Source organism: Lacerta agilis, chromosome 7 (assembly GCF_009819535.1).
Source record: "Lacerta agilis isolate rLacAgi1 chromosome 7, rLacAgi1.pri, whole genome shotgun sequence".
Lineage (NCBI taxonomy): Eukaryota > Metazoa > Chordata > Lepidosauria > Squamata > Lacertidae > Lacerta > Lacerta agilis.
The window spans coordinates 9818192-9830388 of record NC_046318.1 but is presented as its reverse complement, the minus strand read 5'-3'; the positions used below and the strand labels follow the sequence as shown (position 1 = coordinate 9830388).

Here is a 12197-nt window from a genome sequence, read left to right as displayed (position 1 = left end):
CACTCCAACATCTTCTAAAACCCATCACAAAATCTGAGTTGGCCTAATTAATAAAACAAACATTCTGAAGATGAGAAGGGACCGTTTCCCACTTTCTATTCAACCTTCTTTTTCTTGTTCTTAAGAGACAGTGGTGTGTGGAATCGCCAACTTAGGTTTACTGATGTGTTTATTTCTACCTCCATTCCACTCCACTCCAGTTCTATCAGAGGAGTCTCTAAACCTGTAGGTCTGATCCTCCTGCTTTGTATATTTTGTATAATCATGAGAACATATTCAGATTACAAATATCCTAAACTCCCACCCCCCAAAAAAATCAAAATAAAAAACAGAATGTTGTTGTTGTTTAGTCGTGAACGACTCTATGTGACCCCATGGACTAGAGCATGCCTGGCACTCCTGTCTTCCACTGCCTCCCGCAGTTTGGTCAGACTCATGTTGGTAGCTTCCAGAACACTGTGCAACCATCTTGTCCTCTGTCGTCCCCTTCTCCTTGTGCCCTCCATCTTTCCCAACACCAGGGTCTTTTCCAGGGAGTCTTCTGTTCTCATGACGTGGCCAAAAAATTGAAGCCTCAGCTTCAGGATCTGTCCTTCCAGTGAGCACTCAGGCCTGCTTTCCTTAAGAATGGATAGGTCTGATCTTCTTGCAGTCCATGGGACTCTCAAGAGTCTCCTCCAGCACCATAATTCAAAAGCATCAATTCTTCAGCGATCAGACTTCTTTATGGTCCAGCTCTCACTTCCATACATTACTACTGGAGAAACCATAACTTTAACTATACGGACCTTTGTTGGCAGGGTGATGTCTTTGCTTTTTAAGATGCTGTCTAGGTTTGTCATTGCTTTTCTCCCAAGAAGCAGGCGTCTTCTAATTTCGTGACTGCTGTCACCATCTGCAGTGATCATGGAACCCAAGAAAGTGAAATCTCTCACTGCCTCCATTTCTTCCCCTTCTATTTGCCAGGAGGTGATGGGACCAGTGGCCATGATCTTAGTTTTTTTTATGTTGAGCTTCAGACCATATTTTGCGCTCTCCTCTTTCACCCTCATTAAAAGGTTCTTTAATAAACAGAATAGTCCTGATATAAACCAAGCAAAAGCCACAGGAGAGTTCAAAAATGACCTCTATGTGTATTTTACAATCAGGTGATGCCTTTAATAGGCCCAACAAAAATATCACAAAATAGTATCATTATATCACAGTACTTGAAAATTTCTTCTATAAATTTTAATTACAGCAGTTCACTGCTAGCTAACTAAGTTCTGATAGTGGAGAACAGAAAAAATAGTGAGCCTAGAACCCACAGGGAGATGGGAATTCTTGCAGGTAGGAAACACAAAAGAAAAAGGAACAAAGGGAAAGGGAAAGATAAACCGAGAAAAGATTACAAAGAAGGAAGGAAGGAAGGGATATAAAAGACACAAGTAGTAGTGACCTATCTGAGTGAGAATACTGAATAAACAACCAACCACTGATTGTTATTGTTGCAAAAAGATCAAGACTCTCCTTGATCTGTGCAATTTCCTGTTAACATTGGTGGCATTCTGCAATAGATTCAAAGCCAAACCAGACATGACAGTAACATCTCCATTTGGTTAAACTCTCTGGACAATTTTCAGAACAAATGGAGTGCGGGTTGAGGGTGCTAAAATCTCCCTTCACCCTGACTTTCCTTCTCACAATCTGTCTTCTCGGGGGGGGGGGGGTTCCTCCTTCAATACCAGAAGTAAGCTCAAGTAACAGGAATAGAATAAAAGGAAAGAGGCAGGCACTCAAGTTGACAAATCCCATCATACCCTGCTTCTTGTCAGCATGTTGTTCTTTTGCTGTTCTCTGGTTAGACACTTCTATAAAGCTCCCTTTCAGCCCCTCTCTCTACCCATTTTTACAACTGTACTGCACTGTAATGCAAATAATAATTCATCATTAGACAAATGTTACAGAAATTATCGGGGGGTTCACCTAAGCAAAGTCTCCTCCTGAGTAAACTCATTTGGGGTATGGAGTGATGCCCTTAAGGGGACCCATCTCTCTGCCATGATCCAGTAGGCGAGAGACCACGTACACAGGGAAATGCCTCAGCAGGTAATCTCTGGGTGCTTCAGGCTAATATCCCTCAACCAGAATCCCATTGTTCTCTCCCAGATAAGTGCTCAAGGTATCCTTGCCAATACTTAACACCCATTCACACTTCTCAGGGCTATCTCCCTGATATTGCTCTGTTTCCCCCATATGCTAATCTTGTCTTTCCTGTTTTCCTATATGTAAATCATGTATAACCCTTCCCTTTCATGATGTAGTGATGATGTAGTAATGATGTTTTCAAACTGTATTCTGGGATATGATAGGGGTTTTAAAAGTTCTTGTAACACTGTTCTGGGTGTGCAGTTTGACTGTAACCTATTGCGCAATAAACCCTGTCTTGTCCTTGCTCCAGTGGCTGGACTTCTTTTATTTAACTCCGCAGAAACCAGTGGGCCTATCCCTAAGGGCCAGGTGGCTGGGCAGTTCCACACCTGGGATTTTTTCCGTAACAGTTGGTGCCGAAAGCCGGGACTTGCGGTTCTCCCATGTTGCTGACTGGGGGCCCTGAAATCTTCAGCCGGCACCAGGCCATTTGCCTGGGAAGATCTTTTGGACCCCCGGCCATCTTCAGGGGCGGTAATTTGCAAGTCTCTAAGGAGCCAGCCGGATCAACAATCATTACAACAGAGACAGCACAGTGGTGGCAGCAATGGGACCTGAGCAGAGTTGTGATTTTCAGCAACTGGTATTCAGTCTCTGACACTGACACAGTAGCAATTGATAGCCATATCCTCAATCAATATGCCAATCCCCTTTTAAAGGCATCCAGGTTGGTGGTCATCATTACATTTTGTGGCAGCAAATTCCATTGCACTGTGTGAGGAAGTCCTCCCTTTTGCCTGTCCTGAACTTTCAACTTGCAGTGTCATTGGATGACCCTGGGTTCTAGAGTTGTAAAAGAGGAAGAAAAACTTCTCTTTCTCCACACATCATGCATAATTGTATCCACCTCTGAAATGTCACTCACCCTTTTTTTCCTAAACAAAGAAATCACAAATATTGTAATCTTTCCTCATAGGAAGTTGCTCTAGCCCTTTGATCGTTTTCATTAACCTTTTCTGGACCTTTTCTAGCTCAATTTGTTTTATGAGTTGCAATGATAAGAACTGCATACAGTATTTCAAGTGTAGTCTCACCATATATTTCCATAATGGCATTATATTTGTGGTTTTATTTTCAATTCTTTTCCTAATGATCCCCAACATAGAATTAACCTTTCCACAGCTGTAGCACACAGGGTCAACATTTTCATCAAGTTATCCATCATGACCCCGAGGTCCTGTACCCTGGGTCAGTTGCTGCCAGTTCAGACCCCATTAGCATATTTATTAAGTTAGGATTTTCTTCTCCAGTGTGCATCCCTTCACACTTTCTTACACTGAACTGCATTTGTTATTTTAATGCCTCTACAAATTCCGTCAGAGTTCTTCATGATCCCTGACAGAGCTGCTGTAAGAATGCTTGAGGTGAATATGAAATCCTTTGATATAAATACTTACAGTGGAATATTATACAGTACAGTGGTAGCTTGTGTTATGTACCCTCCCCCTTACGAATGCTGCGGGTTACGCACTCCGCTAACCCAGAAATGGATGCCCCTTGTTGTGACCTTTGCCCTGGGATGTGAGTGGAAGTCCCACTCCGGCGGTGCAGCAGCAGCGGGAGGAGCCATTAGTGAAAGCGCGCCGCCGCCTCATGTTATGAGCGGTTTCCTGTTACAAACGGACCTCTGGAACGGATTAAGTATGTAACACGAGGTACCACTGTACATGTTTCCTCAGGATTCCTCAGGTAAGCAGGCATAAGATTGCACCAAGATATCGTTATATACTCCCCAATTCCGTCAGAACAGCAATGTCAGTTTTTTTTAATACAGTAGTACCTTGGTTGTTGAACATAATCCATTCCAGGAGTCCAGAATGGTTCGAAAACCAAGGCACGGCTTCCAATTGGCTGCAGCAGCTTCCTGCACTCAATCAGAAGCCGCGCCAGATGTTCACAAATCAGAACACTCACTTCCAGGTCTGCGGCATTCGGGAGTCGATTCGTTCAACAACAAAGGCGTTTGACTACCAAGATACCACTGTACTTTGGACGAGTGCACTCTGGACCCTTCTGGTGTACATAATATTTATTTACAAATATAGCACAGCATATACTGGCAACACAACACTCCAGAAAGACAGCAGAATCACATCAGATCTTCAGAGGGGTGCCCTGCATTCACAGGGTGTGCTCAGCAAACTCACATATCTCTTCTCCCTCTCCAAAATGACCAGCTGCTGTTTGTCACACCAATCTGCCCTCTCCCATCTGCTGGAGGATGTCATCTTATCTAGGTTCCAATTCTCCAGCTATCTCCTTAAAACAGTCAGGAGAATTCTCCAGCTATCTCTTTATGTTAGGCTCACACTGAAGAATGATCAACCAACCAAACTACAAAGTAATCAGCTGGCAAGCATACCAGAATTATTCACATATACTTCAAGTATGTGTAGTTGAAGTGGAAGCACCAGGGGGGTACTGCTGCAATCTAATGCAATAGGATGTCATATGGTACAATAATTGACTTCAGCAGATGCCATACCAAGCTCCATCCCAATTTTTTGTGAATATATTGCCTTTCCACATTACTTTCAGGCCAATTGTTCAAACCACTTCATATCCAATCCTATTCCTCTTATTTTTGTCTGTTCTCTCACTCTGTCCTTTTGGAGAAAGTTAGGTAAATATTTTTCTAGACTTGCATGGGTGTTTCTTTCAAATTTGTCCACTCTTCCCCTCTTTTTCCCTCAGGTTTTTCTGCACCTATCCTATTCACTTCCTTTGCCTGCAGAACACCTCTTCAGCCACACTAAGCATCAAACTTAAGCTGCATACACACTACACCTTTAAAGCGCACCCCCCGGCAAGAATTATGGGCACTGCAGTCTGTTGAGGGTTGCTGGTCATTGTAACTCTGTGGTAGGTAAACTACAGTGCCCAGAATTCTTTTAGGAGGTAATGTGCTTCAAATGTGCTTTTAAAGTATACAGTCATACCCCGGGTTGCGCACACCCCGGGTTACGGAAGTTCAAGTTAAGAACGCCCGCAACCTGGAAGCGTTTCCGGAGTGCGCGTGACCCCCGGATGCACAGAATGCTTCTGCGCACTTCATGCATGTGCAGAAGCGCTCAAATCGTGCTACTTCCAGGTTTTCAGGGTTTTTTTGTGCGTTTGGGATACGCACGCACGTGTTACGCACAGCGACCTGGAATGGATCGCGTGCGTAACCCGGGGTTCCACTGTAATGTGTATTCACATATATTTCAGTCATTTGTTCCGGCTGGACTTAAGCATGCAGAAGGTATTGGAAATAAAATAGTAGAATGGACTACACCAATTCACACTAGAATTGGGGAATCACATTTTAAAACTACCTGTATACAGAAAAAGAAAACTAGCACAGCACAGATGGGACTGGGCTAGAACCTTTCCCCCTGAAGTGCTAGAGTTTTCTATTTGCAATGAGTTATTTTTAAATACAGGGACTGGGCTAGAACCTTTCTCCCTGAAGTGCTAGTTTTCTATTTGCAATGAGTTATTTTTAAATACAGGGAATCGTTCAAAAATTATGAAGTGGTACATCCCTCAAGACCCTACCACCACATTCTGCAACATATAATCAGTTGTCTACATAACTGATAGAGTGGAATACATTCTACACAATACTAAAGACTGCAGGTGAGGGCCTATTTTGGAACATTGCCACAAGGTTTTCCCCAGAAGGAAAAAGCTCCCTGAAGTAGCATATCAGGGAGAAATCTTTCTGCATTCAAGCACCAGGCCCGTTTGCAGACCAACTCATGTTACAAAGATGTCTGTAAACATGACACGAAGGCTGGCAACATTAACCATGCCATATGCCTGTAGACAGGTCATGTATCCAGAGCAGTGACCAGAGGAGAAATGACCACTGGGAGGAGCGCAGAGAGAGGAAACGCCATGGTGCACCTGCAGCAGCACAACCAGACGCCTTCATTTGCCCCAGCTGAAACAAAACATGTCTCCCATAGTCCCATATTCGTCTCTAAAGCCACAGCGGGTGCTGCAACTCTCCCAATGGTTTAGCTTCACCCCCAAAGGTGCACTCCTCCTCCATTGACTCCAGTCTGACAGATGCCATATGTAAATATGTCTTTTACATATAGGAATATTAAAAAAAAACACAGCACCTCTTTCCCACTGCAACCTCGAAAATTCTTTCTAGTAGCACCTTAGAGACCAACTGAGTTTGTTCCTGGTATGAGCTTTCGTGTGCATGCACACTTCTTCAGATACCATGTTTTGACTATGGCAGACCAACACGGCTACCCACCTGTAACTGGAACCACTGCAACCTGACATGGTACACTCCAGAAACATACTGTACTGATTTACCTTGCCTATACTCCTCTATCTCCCCCCCCCCTTTTTAAACTTTGCTTTCTACTTCCTAACTTTTCCCAACTGTTAACTGATAGTGCTCCCTCTAAAAATCCCCTTAAGAAACATGCTTATAGAGGACGAACTATAAGCAACGGGGCTTCGCTTTCCAGAGAAAATGCACAATACCGTGGCTCGTTTTGACCAAAGCAAGCGCCGGAAACGCCCAGGCTTAACGAGGCTCCTCCTCCTTTCCATCCGCTGCCAGGAGAGGGAAAGGCCACCTGTGGGACCGGCGAGAGCAAACAATGGGAGTTGCAAATCCCCACGACGGAACTTTCGCTAGGACAACCTGCCGCCGGGGGGAGGGGGGGCCTCGCGGGTTCCCCTGGGTACTATTATCTGTGCGAGTTCTCCACAACTTACCTGCATCATGCACACGTGCTGGGAAATAATAATACAAAATGAACAAAGCCAAGCTTCCCCCCCCCCCCCACCACTTCCTAGTTCCATTAACTACGAGCCGCTAAGTTTTGGGTCCTTTCCAAAGTTTTGCAGCGCGAACCCCGTGTTTGGTAGCCTCCCTCTCACCCCCCCCCAAAAAAAAGAAATAATGGATACACTAAACCTGGGTTCGTAGTTGACACCCAGATTCCTCCAGTTCCTTCCGGGAGTGTGGGCGAAACCGAAGTTTGCTGTCTCTTCCCCTTAAATCCACCTGCGCCCATAGGAGGTTAAAAATGCCCACAATGTCCTGAGGGGGGAGGGAAGTGCCCCTTCCCCTGGACCTACACACGACCCCCCCACACACTTCCTTGCACCTCCTTGTAACACGCATATGCCACCCACACGGGTGGGGAGGGGGCAAAACAATGAGACCCCACACACACACACACACACACACACAGCCCGAGACCCACGCGCGACCACTCGCCTCGGCTCCCGGGCTCCACGCAGCCATTCTCGAGTGGCGCTTCTTGCGGCCGCCCGAGGGTACCCCCGCCCGGCTCCTCCGCCGCGTGCTCCGGCTGCTGCCCCGCTTGGGCGCCGGGGCCCTCTTCGCCGCCACCGCCGCCGGGCGCCTCCACGGGCACCACCGTGAAGTTGGTGGGCATGGCAACTCGCTCTCGCCGAGGCTCCCCGGCCGGGTCCCGCCGTGCCGAGCCTCACACGTTCGCCGCGCCGCCGCCCTCCTTCCCCGCCCACCCGCGTTAGCAGCCGCGGCGGCGGGAAGAGTTTGCGGCTCTTTCCCCCCACACCTCCGCCTCTCTTTCCTCGGCCCGGCCCCCTCAAGCGCCGGCGTTGCCGTTGCGGCCGCCGGGAGCTCCGTTGCCGCCAGGCAGGAGCCGCGCCTCACGTGAGGGGAGCCTTTGCCTCAAAGGGGAAAGGCGGGAAGAGAGTCGCTTCCCTCAGCTGCTCTTTGTCCAACGCGGCGTTGGCGAGGGAGCCCAGGGCAGGGATGCCCCAACCCCAACACACACACACACAGAGAGAGAGAGCCCTTGAGCTTCTTTTCAACACCCCTTAACTGGCCCACACACAAAAACACACACCCTCTGGCTTGATTCAACACACACACACACACACGGACCCCTTGGCTTGATTCAACACACACACAGAGCCCTTGAGTTTATTCATCATACCCCACCCCTTTATTTGATTCAACACCCCCCCTACAAACACACACACATGCACACCTTGACTTGATTCAACACCAACACACATACAGCTCAAGTTTATTCAGCATCCCCCACCCCTTTATTTGATTCAACACCCCCCCTACAAACACACACACATGCACACCTTGACTTGATTCAACACACACACACAGCCCTTGAGTTTATTCAACATCCCCCACCCCTTTATTTGTTCAACACCCCCCTAGAAATACACACACACCTTGACTTGATTCAACACACACAGCCCTTGAGCTTATTCAACACCCCCTTTATTTAGTGTAATTCAAAACACACTCACCCCTGCAAACACACACATGCACACCTTGATTTGATTCAACACCCAGGAGAGCAAGTCCAAGCTTGCTCTGAATGTGAGAGGGTTTTGTATGTGGGGCATCAAAAACAGCAAAGGATACATGCATTTGGGACCATATGGGGTGCATCTCTTCCCCCCCCCCATTAGAGAATAATAACTGGGACTAGCCGTCAAAAGTCATAGATCAGAGATGCTCATATTTTTCATCAATATAGCAGCTAAAGGTCAGAGATGTTACTGATGTTAAAGGTGATTTGTACCCAGTGACACAGCATCCTCACAAAAAGTAAGAAGCTGGAAGTAGGTTCTTCATTGTGGCTTTTCTGTGGCAAATTGTTCCACAGTATTTGCTTGTTTAAGGTTTTTATATGGTGCTTTCTGCCAGATATGACTTCAAAGCTGTTTCCAGACAACAAGGAAATAGGTATCAATAAAATACTTACAGGGCAATTAAAATATCAGCAAGAAAACAGCAATGATAAGCATCAGTTCCACAATACAAATAGAGTCTAGAGCAGGCTGCCTCAAACTTGGCCCTCCAGATGTTTTGAGACTACAGTTCCCATCATCCCTGACCACTGGTCCTGCTAGCTAGGGATCATGGGAGTTGTAGGCCAAAAACATCTGGAGGGCCGAGTTTGAGGAAGCCTGGTCTAGAGGCCAGGTGTGGCTTCCAAAAGCACAAGAAAGCAAACAGGTTATTTATTATTATTAAATTATTATATATTAAATTTGCATACTGCCCTATACCCATAAGTCTCAGGGCAGCAATCCCATAAGCCATAAGAAGGCTACAAATAATGTACCCTTAACATAATAGCACAGTTGTGTGTAACAGCCAGCAAGGAGTAGTAGTGAGGATCAACTCCACTGCCTTACCAGAGAGTGGAAGGGTTAAAACAGAAGCTAGCAAGTAGCACATAGGTGATAAGACTCAATGGCTTTTAGGGTTGCAGCAACTGAAGGTTTATTTATACTGTATTTGTTTCTTTTTAAGAGATACAGTCTCAATAACTGCCTGAAGGTCAGATGTCCTGTTACACAGAAAAGTGGGCAGGAGAGTACACAATGAGAGCCATAATCTTTAAACATAAAATAACAGCCCTTCTAAAACTGACTTGGCTGCTGGAACATTTTCAAGTGCTCCGAGTTAAGATAATGATACCAGCAGCAGTTTTTTCATTCGTGGTTTGCACTGTGGAATCTGCACATGTTGGTCAGAGTTTGATACAGGAATGCTTGATATAACTGCTGTTTCCCAGAAGGCACATAAGGTGAACCTTCAGGACCAATGCTTCTCATTTCTCCTCCAGTTAATAAGTTCCTTTTTACAGTCCTAGATGATTTCGTGTGGAACTTCCTCCCCTCCTCGCCTCACCTTCCCCCTTGGTTTCTCACTCAATATTCTCCATCCCCGCAGTAACCAGCATCTCTCAGCAGCCTGCCTTTTATTCCAAGTTCAACTCCTACTTGCCACTCTCCACAGAAGGCTTGTTGCATACATATTCTTCTGCAGCAGTGAGCTTACACAGAGAGAGAGCAGGGAAATTAGAGAATGGTAGTGGAAATTGTACATCGCCCTTAGAGGTAGAGAGAAGTGGTGTGGCCCCTTTAGTGTATAATTTGTTGCTACAAGAGTGGTGGTGAATTTTCATTCTAACTGCATTCCAGCTATTATCAATGTTGTATGATTTATATTTTGTACACTGCCCTGATATAGACAAATGTAAAAATAAAAGAAGGTTTGGAAGGATGACAGATGGTAACAGTTGGAGGCAGAGCAGACAGAGCCATGTGAAAGAAGTTTGAAGGGGAATGTGGATGTAAGATATGGGGGTAGGTTTGAGAGACAACCTAATTTTCTTCTAATAGAAACAGATGCATCATATCTCTTCCCTGCATCTGTCCCAACCAGTCAGGTATAAGGGCACTTGCCTCTTGCTTCAAACCTGTCTGGCCAGACTACCATTGCAGTCCATAAAGGTTTATTTCTTGGTGAAAGGTTCAGCTTGTAACCTGAATCCCACATACTGTTCCCATTTGACTCATTGCCACACCTACACCTAAGGTGATGCAGAGAACAGTTAGACTGGAAAAAGGAGAGAGCAACTCAGGGCAGAGCCAACCTGAGATATTTTGCCGCTTGAGGCGAAACAGAAAATGGTGCCCAGCCCTGCTGCTGCCACCACCTGCTTAAAACACGGGGGAAGGGTGCAGGGAAGCCTCAGAGGGGCAGGTGGTGGCAGTAGCAGACCCACACTTTCCAGGCAGCAGCTGCAGGTGACAAGCACGGGAGGTGGCAAAAGGAGCGCTTTTGGGGGGCCAGATCTGACACCCCTCCCAGCTGTCCCCAGTCTGCTGCCTATCTCAGGGTGTGTTTGGGTTTGGGGAGGAGTTAAATAGATAAAACTGAAATAACTTATATATACTTTTTTAAATATTCTCAGGGCAGTTCTTTCTGGCATAATAATCTAGAAGGGGATCTTTTTCTTGTCTCCAACCTCCATATAATTTTAGTAGCAGAGGGTTTATCAGACATTGACTCTTTTACATTTAGATTAACACTGTAATCCCACAAATGTCTACTCAGAGGTGAGCTAGGTACACCAAAGTAAGTGTATATAGAATGGCAGTATTAGCCATGAGAATGTACAAGGCCTATTGGATATTCTAAAAAACTCTAGCAGTGGTGTTATATAGTGCAAACAAGCAAGGAATTCGGGGGGAAGGAGGACTCTCTGTTCCCTTGTCATCCCTCTTCCACTCCCCTGCAATTTTTTTAAAGGGCTGTGTATGGTGATATTTATTTTAAGAAGCACTGTGAAATTTGGAGGGTAAACCCATAGATATGGGGAAGTAAAAGGGCAGACCCTCTAGCAGCAAAAGAGAAGGAGGCATAATGAAGTTTGCGGCACAGTAGTAGCTATGCCATATTGCGTCACACACAAGTCTTGTTGAGAACAGACTGGGAAGAAGCAGCACCGTGAGAACCCCCTTACAAAAGTTAGTAGAGAGTCCATCCACAAAATACATATGCAGACTGTGAACATTATAAATAAACGTTTATCTTAGCGGAAACTGGCAGCAGTCTTAACTAGGGCGCGTCAAAAAACCTTGCAGGGTGGTTGGGCTCGGAAGGTTTTTTTTTCTATGCCCCAGTCCCTCCCTGCAATAAACACTACAGGGACAAAGGGATGGCTCAGCTTTTCTTCATGTTCCTAATGTTGCTTCCCTGCCCCTGCAAGCTGGCCTCTGCTTCTGGAAATTCCAGCAGCTTGAGGGAGGCATATGTGCACAATTCTTGTGCATGAGGCTTTGGGGGCAAGTAGGGGTTTTGGCCCTAGACTACGGTGTTGTTCTGAAAGGTAGCTTCAGGTTTTTGCATCCTGGCTTCGTTTCAGGTTTGGCATCCCCAAAGCTTCTGCATATGAGCATCTCCTTAACAAATGGCTCAGGCTAATCAATTATTCTCAAAGGGTGTATTCTTACAATACTTATTTGGAACAACAGCTCAGCTTTTTTTCTTTTTTTCAGGAATACATTTCTTTTCAGACTATATATCATGATGTTTTAAAGTCTTCTGGTGTTTGTGTGTATATGTTTGCAAGTCTACCTTACAATTTACCTCTAACTGGTATTTTAGTTTTATGGCAATTCCCTTTTATTGAAGTTAAATGTTACTGTGGTGATCATGTTGGGTTGTTGAGCTG

General features: G+C 45.6%; 1 protein-coding gene across 6 annotated transcripts in view; it reads right to left on the bottom strand.

Annotated features, from left to right (window-relative positions):
• SLC12A7 (solute carrier family 12 member 7) overlaps positions 1-7636 on the bottom strand; it is a 91119-nt gene extending 83483 nt beyond the window's left edge. For 2 of the 6 annotated variants that reach the window (XM_033154341.1, XM_033154349.1), the window contains exon 1: positions 7427-7636. In XM_033154341.1, coding sequence (XP_033010232.1) covers positions 7427-7607 — 181 coding nt within the window. In that variant the 5' untranslated portion in view covers positions 7608-7636. Of the gene's footprint in view, positions 1-7120; positions 7244-7426 lie in introns of those variants that run through there. The other 4 variants (XM_033154342.1, XM_033154345.1, XM_033154346.1 and 1 more) reach the window with 3 other exon arrangements.
• Between the last annotated feature and the right edge of the window lie 4561 nt (positions 7637-12197).